At 42.9% G+C, this 22,093-nt stretch overlaps 1 protein-coding gene across 1 annotated transcript in view; it reads right to left on the bottom strand.

The window, feature by feature from the left end:
- Window positions 1–22,093, bottom strand: part of LOC128792900 (multiple epidermal growth factor-like domains protein 6) — a 188,200-nt gene that overhangs the window by 65,158 nt on the left and 100,949 nt on the right. The window contains exons 5-6 of the mRNA XM_053951790.1: window positions 21,113–21,235; window positions 1,241–1,363 (exon numbers count right to left, since the gene is read on the bottom strand). Coding sequence (XP_053807765.1) covers window positions 1,241–1,363; window positions 21,113–21,235 — 246 coding nt within the window. The remainder of the gene's footprint in view (window positions 1–1,240; window positions 1,364–21,112; window positions 21,236–22,093) is intronic.

Raw genomic sequence — 22,093 nt, 5'->3', positions numbered from 1 at the left:
ACAAATGAGACTATTCAGAGGGAGTAATGCAGCTCAAATAACACATCTTTCACTTCTGGGTCTTCTCTGGTCAGATCTGATCTGAGCAAGTTTAATTTCTTTTTTAATTCACAGAAAACCACAATTGCTTTTAGTTAACCATGAACCACTCTGCTTTTACATATTTTTTTTTCCTCTCACTGTAGTTTTTCCTTGTCCAGTCCTTCACCAACTAAGATAATCAAGAAAAGACTGAGACTTCATCACATTTTTAATTGCAGTTAATTACCAAAACACTGAAAGTCTCTGTATGTGATAAACCCTAAAAAAAACCTAAAAGGGTAACTTTTAAAATAAAAAAATCCATTATTCCCAAAGCTTGAGCACTGGTACCTCCTGTGTCCTGGCTGCATCAGTGAATGTATTGCTGTGATAATACCAGGAATGACTGATGACATCTCTGGCTGAAGTTAAGCACAACCAAGGGACTTTGTGCAGGAACTGAGACAATGCCCAAACTGTGAGTGAACTTATTCTGCAGATGTGGTCTGACTGTACTTGACTGCTCTTCCCATATTACCTCCAATCAGGTTTAAAAATTTAAACAAAAGGTGCCCTTTTCTTCTTCCCAGATAACAGAACATTTTAATCCTTTCTGCAGAATTCAAAAAATTTGACTTTTGTACTGATTTAAATGCAACACAAGAACTGTGTATTTCATATTATTGTTTTTAACAACACGCAGAATCAACTCTGGTATGCCTTGTTTCAGGCTTTAGAGTCCAGCCTAAGAAACACAGGGTTTATTTCTAATGGCAGAGCTGCTAATCCCCTCTGCATAAACAGGCAATGTGTCATGGCTGAGCTCCATGGTGCTCTCATTGACATGAGCACACCCTGCAAATCACAATCATTTACCCTGGAAACAACCTCTAAAATCACCAAGTCCCAGGGCAGTGCTGGGATGTGCCACAAAGAAAAAGCACTCAGAATTAAAAAAAAAATGTCATTTGAAATGAAGACCCCCTAAGCCCTTTAATGCCTCCTGCAAAAGAATTTTCACCAACATGAGACAGCATCAAAATAAAAAAATAAAAAAACCCAAAACAAACTAAAGAGTAAGTCTGGCAACACCTGAATCCTCACAGGCTGCTTGAACCAGAATGGGTAACGATATTTAGTGGAAACTCAGATTGGAATTGTATAGAAGCCCCTGCAGTTAGAGCAAAGCCAGTGCTGGAAGGGGTGAGGGGTTCCTTACCGAGGCAGGTGCGCCCGTCGGCGTGGAGCCGAAATCCCGGCTGGCACTGGCACTGGAAGGAGCCCTGGGTGTTGACACAGCCCTGCTGGCAGCCTCCGTTCAGCACCTCACACTCATCCACGTCTGCAGGAGGAAGGGACACGGTGAGGAAGGATTACAAGAGAGCCCAGCACAGACAGACCCTGGTTCTCCTGCAGGGCTCATCCAAAATGCAGCCAGGGCGCTCGGGCTGGGTTGTTGCTTACTACTTCATTTTGGCAGCAAAGGAAAGTGAAATTTTATGGTATTTTTCCAAGATCCTGCAGGCACTGCTGCTGTAGTCTGTGCTTCTGAAGTCCTTGTTAATTAGAGTGATTTGTGACATGGCTCTTTCACTGAGGCCACGAGAAAAATATAGGGGAAGAATTAGGGTTAGATAACACATCTGAGCCTGTAGGAACTGCTGATCAAACCTTTGGCTTTTATAAAAACTTGCTCTACTAAGATTTCCTTTTGCACCAGGCTTTTAATCCTATTTGTTCTTGGGGGTACAAGCAGGTACAACTGACATGAATGGCAAACAGACACATTTTCCATCACTATTACATTTTCAACCATGGAAAGCACAGAGAAAATTTTAGAAGAGTGAGGAATTTGTGCTACATTTTCTGTGTCCCTTGCCATACAAGCATAGAATGACAGAATGGTTTGGGCTGGATGGGACCCTAAAGCTCCTCTCATTCCAGACCCCTGGCCATGTGCAGGGACACCTCCCACTAGACCACGTTGCTCCAAGCTTCATCCAGCCTGGCCTTGGGCACTTCCAGGGAGGGGGGAAAACACTTTGTCCTTTGTTCTTCCTTGTGTTCACCTAAACTTTCCACAGCATCTTCTCAGATGACCTCCCAGAAAAAGGATGTGAGCTCCTGCTGATACCTTTTCCAAAGCTAAGCAGGCATCATTCCATATTTCAGGGGATTTTGGAGGATTACATTTGGTCAAATGAAGAGGGAAACAAGCATTAAACCAGCTTGAGAACACTGCTGTAAAGTTCCAGCTGAAAATGATGGACAATGATGGACAAAGATCAAGAAGAGTTTAAGTAAACAGGTGAAGGTCTAAGACAGAATCATAAAACTGAATTTCCAGAAGTACAACATAAGCAGTTTTTGCACCTCTTCAGCAATGTTGGGCTACTGTAAATAGCATTTGATTGACATGTTGACACCATTACCTTAAAAATCAACACAGGGGTCACTGGAAATAAGGGTCAATTAGTCCATTCCCTGAAAAAAAAATCACCTGGCAGATACTTGCCTAGATTTTGTCTGTCCTTTCCTTAGCAGCCCCCAGGGACAGCAATTCCACCTCCCACCATCTCCCCCAGGGGCGATGCTTGTCCCAAATTATCCAAATGCCAGAGATATTTTCTTCTCCAAGTCAAGCCTCCCTCCTGCAACAGACATCTCTAAAGAACCCCTCTTTCAACACTGAAGCCTCCTGCAGATTTAATTGCTCTTTAGATCATGTTCTGAAATTATCTAATGGGAGGCAAGTCCACAACTGCTCCTGTGGGGGAAGCAAGTCCACAGTGAAGGAATTTCCCCCCCATATTGCACTTGAGGAACAAGGGGTCTGGCTTTCATATTTTTGCTGTGGTTGTATCTGTTTTGCATTTAACTTTCATGGTTTACATTTTTTTTTTAATGCTTTTATGTTTATTCCATTTTAGAAAATCTAATCAAAATTAACTGTAAGAGGAAGTTTTAAAGAAGACTTGGAAATGCACAACATCCTGCTCCTGAGGAAATGTATTTATGAAGCTAAATTTTAATACTTCACATGTGAACTTCCCTCACCTAAAATGAAGTCCTGGTGTTGACTGGTGTTTAAATTCAGACCATTTGCTAACGTACACCACTTTTTGATCCTTCTGCTGTATTTGTTGTTTTATTAGACTGTATACTACATACATGTCCTACTGCCTGGAGACATCTGGAATATACTTTTTTTTAAAACAGAAATTTTGCCTTTTAAAATGTAAACAGTAAACAGAACATGTTATTCACCTTGTTGAATTCCATACCGCTAAGAACCAGACTGCTGAAAAATGCCAGGATGAAATCAAACCCAGGAAACCCTTTCTATGGAGTGTCAGAGAAATAAAATAAGCAAAAAGACCCAGAAAAATAGAACAAGGAAGCAGCTGAACCACACAGTACGCCATGTTCTAGTATTTATACCTCAATAAACTCAAACACTGGGAGCTTCAATATTTTAATTTTATAGGCTACGATCAGCTGGAGAATTTTTCTCATATACCAAACACAGTTTTAAGTTCAGATATTGGCACTTACAAAGGAGAAAAAAAATAGTCCAGCTAATAAAAACAAGCTGGGAGTTAGTGATATTTGTTAGTCTCCATTTGGAGATTTAGAGGAGTGACTTGGTTTATGGGGGAGCTCTGCACCCAGCAGCAGCTCTTCCCTCAGCAGCATTTCCCTCGTGCTGGCACATCCCAGAGGGCCATAAAGCAGTGATAGTGCTGAAAGGCAACACAATTCAAGGCAAAATAAAAGATCCTAAACCACTTGTGCACATGAGCTAGAGCCAGCCCCAGCCTGAGCCTCCCTGCAGCAAGCGGAGGCGAGACCCAGGAGCCGAAAATGCAGCTCCACGACGCCACATCCACAGCAAATCTGATGACAGATGATCCCTTCCAGCCCCAGACTTCCTCTGCAAGATCAATATTTTAAGGATTATATGCTGAAAGATTCCTTCACATCCGACAGATAAAATCAAGAGAAATGCAAGGCGCAGTCGCCTTTCCACGTCTCCTCCATCTCAAGGCCAGGAAACAGCTTTGCCCCCAGTTACAGCAGAAAAATTCCCCAATTATTTTGTCTAGGGAGCAGTCTGCAAAGCAGACACTGATCTAAATGCCTGAACTGCATTTGGAAGTTTAAAAAGCCTAAACTATTTGGACTTCCACATTTAAATTGCTCTACTAGTAAAGGAGACGTAGCAGCAAAGCAAGAGCTTCTGCTGTTGTAGGTACACAAGTGGTGATTTTTTTTTCCTACTTGGGAATAGCTATAGAAAGATGAAATTATTCTAGAATAGCAGATGTATAAAAAATATTTAAAAGCATTCCTGAAATATAAAGCCCTTCCAGTGCAATTCTAGAACATCACAGGATTATGGAAGATTGTATCTGTATCTGTGATTAAATTTGGATTAGTTTCCGGTGCAGATGGAACTGGAACACCTTCCTGTTCGAATTTCTATAGTTACAACCCAGGATGCTTATCTGAATAACCTGAATTTCAAGCCACTTATGGCTTGCTTATCACAAGTCAGACTGTGACGAAAGCAACTGCATCCCCACAAGAGAGAGGGAGAGCAGTTCCTGGAGACAAGAAGGAAAACGAGAGCTGTGTGCTGTCCCCAGGCTCTCTTGCCAAGGAGATTACACTGCTGGGTGAACAAAGCAGAGGTGGTGTGTGGATATTCACCTTCCCCCCTTCAGAACATTTCAGAGATGCTTTACAGGGGGATTCCCCACTTCTGTACCTTCCTGTGTCCTTGTTTATTCACCTTTCATCAGGAATTACCTAATACTCATACAAACCAAAGTCTGTGCATTCCCAAGATGTAAAATATCTTAACCACAACTTCTTTAGCTCTTCATGCTCCTGAGGGCTGTGCCCTTGGACTGACCCTTCCTCCATCCCAACACCTCAAGTTCCAAACACAATAAAAGAGGATGTGATGTACAAATGCCCAACCCACTGCCAGCACCAGACCCTTTCCAAGGGCAGATCCTACAGGTGGAGTTCCAGGCTGTGAGATCCTCTAAGGGCCTTGCTAATCACCAAGGAGGTTGGTCCCTAATTGATTTGATTAACCACATTGATAAAAGTCCATTTGCCCTGCCCAAAACCTGTTTCAGTGCAGAGCTGTGTGGCTGCTTGTTTGGAATTCAGGATCATCACATTGGCAGCTTTTTTCACATCATTCTTAAAATGCTCAGGAACAGCTATGATCAATCAGTTCCTCAAAAATACACAGAGAGCAGTAATAAACATGGATAATTAGTGAACCTGCAATCATGGTTTTTAAAAAGGAAGAAAGAAAGCAAGATCCTGCCAGATCAATTCTCTACTAACAGAAAGCTTTGCTTTTTTAGACCACTAAGAAATGCAAACAAGATACAGAACTGAACTCCAAGAAAAAAAAAAAAAAAGAAAACAGGATAACAAGCCTCCTTTTTGAGAATCCTGAATGGAGGAGAGATGATGTGCCAAAGGTATCCCAGGGATGTTATTCTCACTGAGGAGGACACTGCCAAAAGCTCCACATGACACAAGGTGACAGCAAGGTTTGCCTCTCAAGGAGCTTCCCCCCAGCCAGTGGCATTTCTTGAGGGTGACAAATGAACAGGCTTTCCCTCCCTTGACTATTAAAATTTGCAGATTGAGAACTGTTCAGAGTCAGTATTTTCTGAGAGATAAGCAGATAAAAAAATTCCTCTTCCTAGTGCCCAGGCACTGATGGAGAAAGAAACCAGAATTGGACAGTACCAACCTCACCATTTAGAAGAGATTTTGTCCTGGAAGGGGTCGAAAAGCATTGGAGCAGGCTGCTGGGGCAGTGATGGAAATGTCACCATCCCTGGACATGGCTTAATGGTGAACACAGTGCTGGGCTGACTGCTGGGCTTGATCTTGAAGGTCTTTTCCAACCTCAGTGGTCATATGATTTCAGGATTTTATTTAAATATTAATTAGTTTTCAGCAAAATCTCTTCACTTTGTCAAGCAGAGAACAACATGGAGAGGCAGAGACCAAACAGTTTTGAGCATCAGCCACCCCACAAGCACCAGAACATGGTGTCCTTCCATATGGATGGAAAGATTTCTGTCCAGCTGGGAGCTGATGTGAGAACCCATTCTGGGTCCTTGCTGGCACCTGCACACAGGGACCCAAACCCCCACCACACCATCTGTGGATCTGGCCCAAATGACTTTCACAAAAGCATAATTGCACCCTTTTTATTAAATGCCTAAGAAACACTACATAAAACAGGAATGAGTGACACATAAACATTTCCTCTTTCCAGCCACCACAATCCCCCAGCTTGCTGCAGAAAGGATGAGACCAGCAGAAGCAGGGAAACACAAACCCCTACTTGTACTTTCTTAGGGAATGGCTTGTGCTGATGGTTTAAAAGTCAGATCATAATTTAAAATAATTACAATGATTATTTATTTAAAAAATCTGGACCAGAAAGAAGAAACATGGTCTAGTCTTTGTATCATTATCTTAAAATTCACTAAAATCAGGGTTTGACCCCTCTTTACCCAGGGAGCTCTGTGGACCACTGATCCCCACAAAATATTGTGAGGATCAGCCAGGAATGATGGTGACAGAGAAAGAGGGAAGACTGGATCTTAAGTAAAGTACTACAACAAGAAACCTTCAGAGGCTCTATTTAAAATTATCGCAAGTGGATAAACTGTTCAACTCCAGCACAGATTTGGAAATAAGTTCCAATAATCTGGCTCACCCCTCCCTTGCCCCAACCAGCTCCCTCAGACTCTTCAACTGCAGATCATTTTGTACATCTGATAAGAAAACTCTGATTGTTTGCTATTTAATGTGATATTTTAAATCAACAAAGATGCATGACAGTGCTTTGCCTTCTGTTATTTGTAACTACACTGTTACTACTCTCTTTTCTGTATTCCAAAGGCTGTTTAAACCTCACAAAAGTTATGAAGTGAAAATATCATATGGTCTTTCCCCACTAATTACATGGTGGATTTTACACATTCTTTAGTGTGTTTTTCAATTAAATAATTTATGTACTCATGGGAAGGAAGGGAAACAGGCTTGGTTCCCAGACATTCTTAAGCTGATCACAAAAGTCAGAAATTATTCTATAAAGTAAAACTTAAAATAAGCCCCTGTTATTGTTGTAAGTCGGTAAATTTATAACAGATTCAACTCACAGCTTCCTTTAAATCACAGAACTGCTCAAGTCTCAAGCTCAGAAATGTCCAAAACTCGATAACCAGTGTGAATCCCCTCACAAATGCACTCGCTGCAGAGCATGACATAATTTGCTCTTGCAGCAGAAGTTTTGAAAAGGATCTCTCCTCTTTTACTAACACTAAAATGATTTTCAGGGTCCGAAACTTTGATTGGAGGGAGTTTGAAACTCCTGTTGCTATAAAAATATTTGGCCATCTTTTCCACAATGAAAGAAGTCTTACATTGGTATTGACTCTAGGAAGGAAAATACAAGTTTGAAGTCTGGTCTAAAGCAAAGCCTAAAATTAAAATAAAGAACAAAAAAAATTAGTTCATATTAATAAAAAAATGTATTTCTTTTTCACTGAACCAAACTGAGCAGCAAAGATTGAGAAGAGCAGTTTTAGGTGGCTGGGAAGTTTTGAACTGCAAAACTCCTGGTCTGGGGCTTTTTATTAATGCTCCACAAAACACCACAAATATGCTACAAGCTCCTTTGAGTGGTTTGCTAGAACCTGGTGTTAAAACACCTCCACGAAACAGCTTTCAGCACAGATAAATGTGCTCCTGCAGAGCCAGCTGGGTCATTTTGAACTGTTAGTGCTCCCAGGCTTTTATTTTTGCTCCTCAGCTATTTGTTCTGCCCTTTGCTGGCCCCTGCCATGGATTAGATGAGCATCCATTGTCTGCTCCAGCTCCGAGCCAGCCAGGTCAGCCCCGACTGCTGCAGCTTCCTCACGTTCCTCACCCCCAGGTGTCCCAGGCAAAGCTGCTCCAACAGGATTAACTCATGCAATGGCTCCAGCAAACCCAAAGGAGCACCTCATGGCTGCTAAGAGACTGCTTAAAAGGCAAGGTTAATGAAATTTCACCCAATTTAGCCCCTGCACACTGATTTCACAACAGAGGAGGACCCTTGCTGGAGCAGCCAGTTTTCTACTACATTTCTTCACCCAGGATGAAGGACAAAGCAACTTCTACCAGCAGCCATTCTGCAGGCACAGAAAGAGGCTTTACAAGTGATCTGGTTATTTACCTGCCCTTGAAAATGGGGAAGGGGAGGTGAATAATGGCATTAGACCACCACAGCTTTTTGTACCAGGTTCACTGTCTGTCAGCCCATCCTCCAGACCTCCCTGGAGATCTGGTCCATCATGGAGAGACATCTTCTGCCCTGAAGCTGGTACCTTGCCCTACACCCCAGATGCTTTCCCAGGCAGTTTTAAGGACTTCCAGCTGTGTCTAGGCCAGGTTTCACTTCTCTCCTTCTGGCTTCTCTCTCTCTACATAGAAAACACCAAAGGATGGAAACCACAGTGCTGTGAAACGTTGAACAGCAGAGTCATCAATGGGACCTTGTGTTAGGTAATCAATATTCATGTCCAGATCTGAAAGCAGATACATCTCCTGATGGCTGTTTTCAAGGGAAAAGGACAGAGGCATCTCCAAGGTATGGTATTTTTGACAGATCCATGGAGCAGGAATGGCAGGAGCTGCCCCACAGCCTGCTTTTGGGGAGAAGGCTTCTGTGAGCACTGCAAGGGGCAATCCACCCCATCAAGTCTGAGAGACCTGGATTTCATTTCCTGGTCTCTCACTGGCCTTACTGGGGAGTAAAGAGATGAATAAATTGTCATGAGATACTATGCAGCCCTGTTAGTGGGGGCCACAGATGACTGAAAAGAACAACACTGACCTGACACAGATCCTGGTAATTTGAATTCATGGAATTTGAACTTGATATGGCAGAGCCTCCTTTCCCCTTTCCCCTTTCCCCTTTCCCCTTTCCCCTTTCCTTTCCTTTCCCCTTTCCTTTCCTTTCCTTTCCTTTCCGACTGGCAGCAATTTAAAGTGGTGACTTGTTGCTCCCAATCCTGGACAGAGTGATGAGAGAAGAGAAAATTGGCCAATATTTGCACTGCCCACTTCTGCTTACTCTCCATGCCTGACATGCCACTCTCTCATGAGATATTTAACAGTGGTTTAGCTCAATAAACATCCAAAAGCCCCCTCATCCACAGCTCCAAATGCAAACCATATGCTGCAGATGAAAAACCCTGAAGATTATAATTAGAACTGTCCATTCAATTTAAACAAAGTCAAGAATGAAAACTATTTCGAATTCAATAAACAGGCCATTTCAAAGTGTAGACACTGTGGAGGACAAGCTTAACAACTTAATTGACAGGTAAAGCTTCATTTCTAATCCTCATTTTGATATCATCTGTAGCCTCAGGAGTCAAAACACATCACTGTTCAGTGCTCAAAATATGCAGAGAAAATGAAAATGTCAGCTGAATGAAAAAAAAGGAGAAGCATCTGTTTGATAGCTGTGTAAGCCTGTGATATGTAAACTGCTTTGGAGTCAAGCAGCCCTAATTAGAGTTTCAAGGAATTCTTCATTAAATATACAGACAGAGACGTATATATAGATATAGATATATATACACACATACACACACACTTTAAGCAATTATTGAAACCAGACAATTTGCAAGAAAACCAGGTTATAGAATTAAAGGAAGGAACATGACAATTTCACAGACAGACCTCAGACAACACTGTGATGTTTTCACAGAGCCGTGTAGAAATACATTTTTCCATCTTTTCACAAAGCAGCTCTGTATGTTTTTCTCCACGCTAAGTATTTAAAACAAAAAAAGAATGATGCTTTTTGGGATCTTGGTGTAGTACACAGCATCTCAGCAAAGAAAAGCCAAAAGGGAAGAGTTGATAGGGTTACCAGCCCCCACAGTGGGGTTAGACTAATAGATATTTTGGCAACTGCATCCCCTTGAAGGCTCCAACTCCCATCAACATGAAACCCACACAGATGGACACAAACTCTCAGTGAAGAACTGTGCCAGGATAAGTGAATGACCACATGAAATAACAAGGGAGTAGAAGCTGAAGAATGACAAACCAGATAAAAGGGTAACTTAGGCTCCTAAATAAACAAAACCCAGCTTCACTAATGTCACTGCTTCCAGTAGAAAAGAGGTAAATATGCCAGCTGTAAACAGGGAAGTTGGGAGGGAACGTTTTAAAGACAAATATCAGAATTTGAGGTGATTTCTGCTTAGGAGAAATACTTTGAGATCACCAGTATCAGCAGCTACTGCAATGCTCCTGCAAGATTTTCTCATGTGGGGCGGAACAGCAGAGAGAATATTTGTTATGGGTCTATCAATTTTTAAATACAACTCCTCAGCACAACCCAGTTGGGCCCTGCTGTGAGGTGGGAGGGTGGCAAAGGAGGAGAGGATCTCTACAAGGAGCTGCACTTAATAAGTGACAGCATGATACAGCCCAAACTCCTTGTGTGGACTCAGTTCTGAGCTGTATTAAGGAGGTTTATATGTTGGGCCATCAGCATCTTCTCTCGGCAGGATATGGCAGTTTGCAAGAGTAGCTGTGGAATAAAAAGAGAAATGCCTGATGTGATGAGAACACCTGGATTTTGCTAGCAGCAATATTAATGCACACTTGCTGAGATCCGTGTCTCTGCTTACAGCAGAATGCAGAGAAATGTGTTTTCCACACACAGCAGGTAAAACATGCACAAGGAAATTATAATCATGCAAACACCTTCACAATGTGGTGTTTCCAGCTTACAGTACATGGGCTGTGCTGGCTGGAAATACAGGTGTGATTTGTGACAGGGAAGGCACAGGCACCATTCAGCCACCAAGCTCCACCTCTGCCACTCTAAAGCTGAGACCACAGCACAACCTCCTGTCCCCCTGTCACAGCTGGCTCCTGGCATTGCTCCACAGCCATCAGTTCATGGGGTGCAGGTGCCACCACAAGCATTGATCCCCCACTGGAGCCTGAAGCCATCCCAGCTCCAGGACAATCTAAGACATAAACTGCCAGGGAGCAAAGGACAGGTTTTCTTGCTCTGCTTCCTTTAGGACATAAATCACATGTGACTCTGCAGAGATTCTAGCAGGAGAAGAGAGAAGTGACATGAACACATCTGAAACCTACCCATACCAACTTCCAGAGCTGGATCCTAATCAGCAATCACAGAATGGTTTGGATGGGAAGGGACCTTGAAGATCAATCAGTTCTAATTCCCTAGCCATGGGCAGGGACACCTTCCACTAGCCCAGGTTGCTCCGAGCCCTGTCCAACTTGATACCTTCAACTCTTCCAGGTACAGGCCACGAATTCTCTGGGAAGCCTGTGTCAGTGCCTCACAATCCTCACAGGGAAGAATTTCTTGTCAGCATCTGATCTAAACCTGCCCTCTGTCAGCTGGAAGCCATTTCCCTCTCTTATCACTCCATGCTTTTGTTGAAAGTCCCTCTCCAGCTGTCTTGGAGCCCTTTTAGGCACTGGAAGGGGCTCTGAGGTCTCCCCAGACACTTCTCATCTCCAGGCTGAACCACCCCAACTCTCTCACCCTGTCTTTGTATGAATAATGCCACCAGGCATGGAAGAATTTACTTTCCTTCCTTTTTTCTTCCTCTTCCCAAGATTAAAATTCGCATCAAATGAACCAGTTGATTGCTCCATTTTTATTAGTCGTTTCTGAACTCCTTGGCTGACACTGAATCCCTTTTGGGACAGGAACTGCTCACAGGGTTCTCAGGTGGGCCTTTGACAGAGCCAGCGTGCAACAACAGCAGGTTCACTTCAAGTTGTTCTTCTAATATATCCCAGCTAAAGCCCTCAGGTACTCCTGTAATTGAAGTTTGAGTAATCCAATATGATGTTGATCAAACTACTGATCTTTTAATAACGCAGTGTAGCTCTCCCAGCAGTTGCTATCTCGCTGACAGTCATGTCTGGATCGCTTCCTTTGGGCCAAGGCTTTGAACAGAGAAGCTGACGGGTTTCTGTTTGCTTTAGATTTTATCACAAATTGTTTTAAAGCTTTTTTGAGGTTGTATCAGATGGCTCATAAAATCCACAGGCATTTCAATAATTAAAAAAAAAAAAAAAAAGGTAGTTCTATTAGGTGTCCAGGTGAAGAACAGTGTTAAATGCTCCCAAAGAGGAACACAAACACCACTCAGGAGCCGTGCTCTTTCTTGTCCCCATACCTGCCGTCAGTTCATGTTTATACAGCCTGTAGGCAAAGCTTCAGAAAAAGCTGTAGCCACCCTGCACAATACCCTCCTCTGAAAGGCAAACGTGCACATTTTTCCTCTCACAATTTCCATTTAAACTACGAATTTAAGGTTTTTCTAAGCCTCGCCTCTCCACACAAGAATAATTCAGCTGCAATTTGCATTTTCGATGTGCTCGAAATGAACACCAAGATGACTCATGTGCTGTTTATAAGATGCCTGTATTTGCTGGTAAATACCTTGCTACAAACAAGCTATAATTTAAGTATTCAGAAGTCTTGCTTCTGCATAAAATTACTACTAAGTGTAATTTTGGAGACCATGACCAGTGCTTCAATTTCAGGCTTGCAAAGCTCTTCCTACACAATGATTCTTAAAAGTACGAGTGGATTTTCTTCTCTGATAACAGCAATCATTGTATCTCTGTAATTGCAAAAAAAAGATTACCTGGCTTTTAATTCACATTAGTCAGCCCCAACAATACCGTGCTTCTTTCCTTCAAAATAAACTAATTATTGTCAATCAGCCCACTGGAATGTTAACATTCTCTATAACCTGCCTTTCAGATGTAGTCATAAATGCAAAAAAACTAGCTAATATAAACTCATCAGAGCTCTAGAAATATCTCAAAACATATTTGTGCTGCAGTCTGTCATTTTTTGTCACATTATTTCCAAATATTATCTTTCATCTGGACAATAACAGCCTTTTCACATCGTTCTAAAATGCTTTTCATCTAACTATTCATAGCTCCTCCATTAATTAAAAGCATTAAGTTCCTGAGTAATATGGCAAACACTGCAATATTTATGAACTTTAAATGTTTCCACTATCAAAAGCTGATCAATACACCTTTATGCATCAAGTGGTTTGGACAAAGAAAACTCTCCAGGGCAGTTTTTGTTTTTTTTTGCCCATGCCCAACTGTGTTGTGAGCACAAAGTCCCAACTGCAATACCTGGAGCCACTCACGGAGGAACCACGGAAGGACATTCCTTCCCAAGGATGACGGCAAGTTGAGGTTCCTGCTCCATATTTGCTCCCAGCTGGTGGAGCTGGAGGAAGACAAGGTAGCTGGAAGGCCGGGGAAGCAATCCCTGTGCCGAGTCTATAATCAGCTGTGACGCACGGGGAGCCGCGAGCGCCATATGGCAGACGCCGTGGAGATGGGGCTCTGCATGTGCTGCTACCTGTGGCACCCAGAAACAAGCTTTCCCCTTCAGATCAGTGATCAATAATTCATCTGATAACTGGAGTGCAAAGGGAGAAGGTGCCGGTTTTCCCTGGGGCGCGAGCAGTGCCGTGCTTTTCAAGAGACGCTGCTGCCTTGGGACGCGGCACAAGTTGAGCTGCAGGGAATGTGCGACACGGTGACAAGCTGCACTACACCTAACCCTGTGGAATCCTGACAAAACCTGAAAATTAAACTGCCAGCTCCACGGCTTGTTTACACAAAAGGCTGTTATTCAAATGTTGCAGCTGAATTAAGCGTTCAAAGGCAAAAATCTAGGCACCTAAAAACAAGCTCCGTGGAGAAAAAGAGATTTACCAAGACTATCTGGAAATAATCATTGAATCCTTGAAATATAAGTGGTCCCAGTCTTCCCCAAAAGTCAAGGGCTTTTGGGTACAACTCCTTCAACCCTTGCTTTGGAGCCTTGGATTAGGATAACAATACCCTTGACCCAACTGGTGTGCATAAAACTTCTGCTTAAAAAGTGACTGCAAACTGACTCAGCCTGTTCTCAGCTCCGATGGATGAAAACACGTATCCAGGATAAACGAGCTGAGCCTCCAATGGCAGCGTTCACTTTGGAGGGAGCTGTCATAACTGTGAGCCTGACTACCCCGAGGGATGGCAGATGTGAGAATCTGGGTGGTTCAGCTCGCAGCTGCCTTTGTTTGGTGTGTGAGGGAGGAGCGGGGAGCCTTCAGCAACAGCCAGGCAGGAATTGGGAAGAAACTAAAGCAGGGCAATTAAAATTCAGCAATAAATCAATTATCAGAGCATCAGATGCTCTTCTCGACACAGAAATGCTCTGAACCAGGTGGGAAGTGTCTCTTCTGGCCTGAGCAATGTGTGTCTTCCCTGACTGAAGAGAAACAGACACAAAATTTGGGATTTGCTGAGTTTAGTATTCGATATATTATAATAAGATCAAGAAGGTTTGTGTACCTGGGTGTTTCTTGCTGGGGAGGGCTCACAGAAAGCAAGCCTAGACCAAGCCACTGCCAGCCTGAAATGAGCCCCCAAAATTCAGCTCAGGCTCCTGCCTGCTCGGGCTTGTCAGGAATCAGCACTCAAGTAATTCATTTAAAAAGTCCAATAAGCTGAAGTCAGTGTTACCCTTACTACGACAATGTTGTCATTTTTGCTACTTACTTGCTACAGCTTTTTTTGCTGTAGAACTACCAGGAATAGACAAATGCAGACAGATGACACAATTTGCCTGGGAGAGTGTAACAGCTCCACGCAGCTATTGATCCCAGGCAGATCCACCACAGCATGGGAGAGCACGAGGGAGGTCAGAGGAACAACCTCCAGCCATCATTTCTTCTCAGAGAAATGCTTGAAATTGAGAATTCCAAAAGAATGACTTGGGAGTAGAAATAAAATTAGATTCCCCATCAAGTTTGCAAATGTAAAACATCTCCAGCAGTTTCTGCCCGGAGCTTCTCTGCAGCCACACACAAAAATCACACAGTCCTCCTGCCTAAATCCAGCAGTCTCCAGAAAACCACTGAAGTCTGAGTGCACAATGCCCAACAATGTATATAATGCACAATTAATCCTTTATCTCTCTTAATACAGTTCCCTCTATAAGAGAAGTAGGGGAACCCTTTTTTTTTTTTGTTATTACCAACTGGGATCTGAAATCAAAAGCAGTTATTAAGCTTTTTGCTCATGACTAAAAATAATGATTTGACAGGTAGGAGCAATCATAATTAATACTTAAATATAAAACCAGATATTGCTTCTTGTTGAATTCACTTTAAATATATGATATTTACCAGTATTCTGGATGTACAAACTAATGGAAAAGAAAATGTTTGTTCTCCACCCTCCTTGGCAGATTACTGCGAGATTTTTATACTTTGAAACATAAATACTTGAAATTATCTGACTTAGCTCTAAAACCCCAAGCTGGAGTCCCAGGATACCTGAGAGCCACTAAAAACAGGTTTGGAAAAATCAGAAATTAGGCTTTACCTTCTCTCCTCTCATAAGTCTTTTTCTTTTGCTTATTCTTTTTCTCTTCCTTTTAGAATTGCTGTAAAATTCCAATACCCTGATGTGCCTCAGTTATCAAGATGGTTCACCCAGGGTCTGATAAGGTGATACGGTGGAGTTGTCCATTCCCCTCACTCTAGGAGGCAAACATTAGGTGGGCAGAATAATTCAGTTACAGATAATTAGATAACTGTGAAACAATTCCTGCAACTGGATTTATTTCCTTGTCTCAAGACAAGGTCTTGAAATAGAGGAGGATGAAGAGGGTTGGGTGGCTTCCCCTCATCTGAGGGCGCCTTCACTTGAGTGCTGTAAGATTTGAGTTCAGCTGGTCTGGTATTGCTGCATCTGGAATAAGAACTGGTACTGTTTGGTATTTGTTAAATATATTCTCCTTGTTCTCCCTCTGCTGAAGTGTTCCTGGCAATAAGTACCTCAGTGTCACGGCCTGCCAACAATGTGTGCTGAATCAAATGCAACTGTTAAGAGTTAAGATCATGAAAAACCATCCTGAATCCTTTCAGTAGACTAATTTCTCCTGTTCTAATAAAAATTAAATAACTATAATTAAAAATGCCTTGTCATTTCCCTCCAAGTGCATGGTATTCTGTCCTTCAGTTTTTTATCACAGGACATGGCAGACACCTGTACATTGATTTGGTGGGCAGGGAAAGCAGCCCAAATGCAGAATTAGCATTTGTTCTCTTCAATAAAACCAGAATTAGACAAGAGTAAGTTGTGTTTCAGACCTTATTAACTTAATAAATGCTGTCACCGTATTAATAAACACTTTCTTGCTCTCAGACATGTCCCTCAGTACTCCTTTTAGCCCACCATTAACTTTTCCAAGGCAACAAACAGTGTTTGGAGAGTCCCCCCCGCCCTGGGAGCAGCTCCAGCAGTGATCCCGGTGACTCCTCCATTTCTGGGGTAACCAGTGGTGGCCCTGGCACAGTCACACTCTGGCTCTGGAGGCAGCTGCTCCCAGAGTCCCCCTGGCAAAGGTCAGGAAAGCTGCCAGAGCTCCGAGGTTTGACTGAAACCCCCAGGGATGGGGCTACAGCCATTGCAGCATCACTCTAATCAGCCAAACAGGAGCTCCTTTTCATCAACAGTTAATCACAGGACTTCACTTGTCTCTAAGTTCCTGCAGTTGCCTTGACAGATGAGAGCACAATAATATAAATAAGAAATGACAGTTTACCAAAGAAGGTCAACATAAGGCCACGACCTTTTTCTACTTGACTTCTGCAGCTTATTCATGTGTGAAAACACGCTTTTGTAGCTATAGCTTCAGCATCCCTTACAGATCTGGACTTGTGCCAACAACTGAGCTTTAAAATTACCATTTAAAATACCATTTTAAATGGTATTTATGTTCAGAAAATACCATTTCTGCATTTTGCGATGCTCGAGTAGAACTGCTTCGCATCAGAATAAAATACGAAATGAGGATATCTGCATTTCACAGCCTATCTCGCTGACACAGTGGTACAAACAAGGAGGTATTTGGGCACACACCCATTTCCTCTCCCTTCCTCAGACCAGGTCACACCTTTCTGAGCAAACCTACGCACAGCCCCTGCCTAGGCTGCCCCAGGAACAGCACAAGATGCACAGGGCACAGCATCAGCCTGACAGTCCTACACTGGTAAATGTCAAATATTAATTTGTCACATTATTTGTGCAGTGATTTAAAGCCAAATCCTGTCTCATCATTCATTTCCATCAGGCACACGAGGAGCGGGAGGGAAGCAGGAGCTTTCTGTCACAATCTGAAATGCCTGCGCCAGGAGCTGCCAGGAAATATTTCTCTGTCAGAGAAGCAAACTGAAGCTCTGAGCATGAAGGCTGGAGAGTGAAAGCTGCAGTACAAAATGGAGATAATTAGTTTTGAAAGGCTAATCAGGTCACTGCTCTGGCTGGCATTTCTGTGGAGATGCACAGGCCTCCAGCTCACCACATCTTGCCTCTCCTTAAGAGTATCCCTCACCGAAGTGAAGCAAGACCTCACAAACCACATAACAATGAATGACATTTCCTGCATAAGAACCCCCAAAGAGCCACAAAAGATCCCTACAAATAGCCAGGAAATATCCCTACAGTCCTTGGAATGAGGATAGACCCCCACAGCATGGGTCTGTGCTGCCCAGTCCCCTTCCCCATGCAGGTCCAACCAGCCACAGAATCACTCAAGAAGGAGGTTTAATCAAAGCTGATGGCAGTAACTATTTTAAGATTATCCCACCTATTTTGTGTTGCTGTCTTGTGCATATTCATGGAGCCTTGTGTCTTGCACACACCTTTTACACCCGAGAAGGTGGAGATGTTGAGCATTGTCAGCTCGCTCAAGCTGTGAAATTAGGTCTTTGGGTCTCCAAAAAAAATTGCCCTCAAACCCCCAGCAATGCTTGATTAAAACAGCATTGCACTTCAGTACATTGTTTGTTAGTGAATTTTTATCCATTTTCCCTTCCTTAGCATTAAACAGCTACAAATGGCTAAAAAAATATTTCAAAAAACCCAACAGCTCTTTCCTGACATCTTTCCCTTTTGTCAGAAGGATGCTCTATTTTGTTTCAGAAAAGCACGATCAATCTTTCCAGTAATAATGACTTGCTGAATAAGATCTGTGCTACTTCCATGCTGCTTTTCTAACAATACACCTTATTTGTACCTTGGCTTATAAAAAAACCCCGTACACTGATCAATCATTGCAGGCACCAGTGAAATAAAACCAACTACGAGACAAACAATGGGAGCAGAAGAATAGTGCACATCTATTTAATGCCTGAGTTTAGACTAAGGGGTAACATAAAGCACAATGATGCTATAAAGGCAGAAAGAATGGAACAATCCAGAACAACAATAAACTTTATTCCTCCAAAACCACTGGTCAACCTGAATGAGGAGATGTTTTACTCCTATCTGCAAAAATGACTCCTTTGAGCAATGCAGAGGCATTAATAAAACCCCAGTTCATGCCCTGGGAGGCCTTCCAGCAGCACTCACAGTTTTGTTTGAGAGCTCACTTGTGGGAATCCAGGACATCCCTCTGGCTGCCCTGGCTGGCTCCAGACCCTGGCAGGGGGCTCAGAGACCCTGGCAGAAAGTCAAAAACACCTGTGGCTTTGATCTTAGCCCGTGGAAAAAGCTGCCAATTTTGTGTGAGGAATTACAAGCCACAAGGGTTTGAGCAGTGTGGTAGTTGAATTAACACAGGGTGGAAAAGTGGAATTTTGGGGCTTTTTAGAATGAGGTTCAGGGGGACACGATGCAGGGATTTGGGCATGTCCTGACCTCCTTCTCCTTCTCCTTGCCCTCCATGTCTCGCTGTGCTGGTGACACTTTTCTGTTGGTTTCAGGCACAGACACACTGTCCAACATCAATGGCAGATATTGGCACGTTATTGTAACCACGGCACACGGAGTTTTTGGTATAAAATGTGAACACTGCCCTGAGGGCAGACAGAATGCCATGGCCGAGCTGCTGGACAGAGCTCAGCAGGGCAGAGAGAGAATGTTCTAGAGAAGGGAAAATAAACAACCTTGAGAAGCCAACCCTACACATTTCAGACTCCTTCTTTGGCTGCATGGGCTGGGGAATGAGGACTTTTACACTTTTGGGGTCACCTTGACATCCAGACTCTGAGGCTCATTTTCCCCTCATGTAGTAACCAGCCACTAAGTTACTCATATTGTGTTACTCATATGAGTAACACTAAGTTACTCATATTGTAACACCTGATGGCCAGAGGTTGGCTGAAGCTGGCCTCCTTGCAGGTCAGTACAGCCAAATTCTGTCATTGTCACCTCTGCAGAAGTTCAGGTGTATTTAGTGACACCACCACATTCACTCTGTTGTATGACTGGAGCACTTCCAGTTCATTGTGTTTTTCCATTTTTGCCTGAAGATTAAAAAAAGAAAAAAAAAAAAAAGGCCTCAAAACAGCTAATAATATATTCCCCTGCAATTCCCGGTCAGATAGAACATAGTACAAAAATCAAATACCTTAAGCTCTGTTTGAGATTTTAAAGACTGTCCAAAAGCTTGAATTCGAAGTGTATTGTAAGAACTGAATTGTGCAGAAGGAACACTAATTTGACTAACTTATTAAAATAAGACTAGTCTAAAGGAAAAATTACTCTTGCATGCTGAGGATTATGATGAGTAGGACTCCTGCTTCCAAAAACTTTGGTGTGGTGAACTTTTATGCACTGAAAGCAGTAAGTAGTCATCGAAACACAGACCTGTGCACTGGCCCATGGGCATCTTGCCAGTCAGTCCCCCAGAGAGGCAAGAGAAGTGAAGTAGCAAGGATCTGTGAATCATAAATGATATTCTTGGGTTGAGCTCCCCAAAGGCCAAAATGAAAACATGGAGGACCATAATGAAATACTTCAATCAAAATAACATAACCATCTACAGCTTACTTTCACTGTCAAGGTGGATCTCAACTGACAGGCTGATATAGAAAATAATTCTGTTGTCTTTTAGTGAAAAAAGGAGTGCAGCCAAATGAATTACTAAGTTAGGAGAAATCATATGACCATAGACAAGAAATACAGTGCTTTATACAAACCTTAAAAAGGACCTGGAAATGGTAAAATGAAATCTTGGAAGAAGGGAATTTGTGAGACTGTGCAATGGGAAAAGTCAGAGAACACAGTTTCTTTTGAGAAGATATTAATACAGTTTATGAAAAGCTGCCCTGAGATTAAAAAGATACCATCAGTGATGCATTTACTGCAGCACTGAAATGCAGGGGAGGTCCAACCCAGGCCCACAGCAGAGCACACCAGATGATGTGGCAGCACATCCCTGTTACCTGTGTCAGAGGAGAGCTCAGGAAGAAGGAAGTGCTCTGGCCTGCAGCACAGCACACCTTGGGTACCTCACACCTGACCTTCTGCAGCACCTGACGTTACACAAAATGTAGTGATGTAGGTCAACACATCATCTGGGCTTGTTTACACCCACTCTGTTTGCCAGTGAGCCTTTAGGAAGTCTGACCATAATTCATTATGTGTTCTAGCATAAGTTTTTGCATAAGAACGAATTTTACCCTCTAATGCACTAACTAGACTTAAATTTCCCTTAGGAAAAAGACAAATGGGTTTACATAGCATGTGGTTTTAAATCCTTTTTTATTCAGTTAATCTCTAGCTGTGGAATTGTGACTGAAATATGAAAATGTATGTGTATTTTCTGATAAGAACCATTTTGCTTAAGAGACAGATGAAATATTATCAAGCGTATACACTTTCTTCAAGTTTTTCAACTGATGACGGAAATCCCATAATCAGAACATGGCACAGCCAATCCAGGTTAAGTGATAACATTTTTTTCAACAAAATAAAACAAAACCCCAACCCTTTGAAGTGTTCTTACAGTTACATCTTCATAATCCAGACATGAGAAGATCTGCGCTCTCGACAACTCTGAGCACACACTCTTCAGCTGGCTCACAATAAAAGCCACCATTTCCTTCCCTTTCCTAAGTCTGCTGATTCCTTAATAGCAGTGAGATGTGGTACAAAGCATTACCTGCACAGGATTTTCCATCTTCCCCCAGCTTCTGGCCAGCTGGACACTTGCAGTGGTAGCTGCCGATGGTGTTGCAGCAGCGCTCGTGGCAGCCGCCGTTCCCCGTGGTGCACTCGTTGACATCTGCCAGGAGAAAGAACAAGCAACCAGTGAAGAGTGGGCACTGACCACAGTACCTGAAGATCTGAGGACAGTCGTGTCTGACTGATGTGAAAAAATGAGAAAGTTTCTGAGATAACCAGCTCGGGATCCTGAAGCAACCCCAGGATCAGCGACTCCCGACCATGCTGCTGAGCCCCTCCACTCAGCCAGGCTGTGCCAGGGGAGGTCTAGACTGGGTACCACAAAACATTTCTTCATTGGAAGGACTGCCAAGCACTGGAAAAGGTGCCCAGGGAAGTGGTGGAGTCACCATCCCTAGAGGGATTTAAAAGACAGATATCATAGAATCATTACAGTTGGAAAACACCTCTAAGATCTTCAAACCCAACCATTAGTGGATGTGGCACTTGGGGACATGGTTTAGTGGTGGGCTTGGCAGTGCTGGGTTAATGGTTGGGCTCAATGGTCTTAAAGGTCTTTTCAACCTGAAGGATTCTGTAATTTAAGAGTTGCAAGGGTGGGATTTTCCTCCTCCTTTTCTACACAAGGTGAGTGCAGAGCCCATCTGGCTGCGGCTGCAGGCTCTACCCAGCTTGCCAACTTCCACCTCTGGAACAACCTCTACACAGTCATTTCCAGCAGCCTCACTTGGGTATTAGGTTGCTTCTAGAAGCAGTGGCAGAGATGAGAAACCTCTGAAAGATGGTAGGATTTTGGTCCTAAAAAATCAATTATGGTCCTGCTTTCTGTCAGGTGCTGTTATCTACACACCTGACTTATTCACCTTGCAAGCTGGTGTTTTCCTGCATGCAAAATAGAACTTTACACGTTACAAACGAAGAACATTAAAGGACTAAATGAAAAAAAATACATAAGTAA

This window comes from Vidua chalybeata, chromosome 10 (assembly GCF_026979565.1).
Source record: "Vidua chalybeata isolate OUT-0048 chromosome 10, bVidCha1 merged haplotype, whole genome shotgun sequence".
In the NCBI taxonomy this organism is placed as follows: domain Eukaryota; kingdom Metazoa; phylum Chordata; class Aves; order Passeriformes; family Viduidae; genus Vidua; species Vidua chalybeata.
This window is presented reverse-complemented; position numbering and strand designations above follow the sequence as displayed.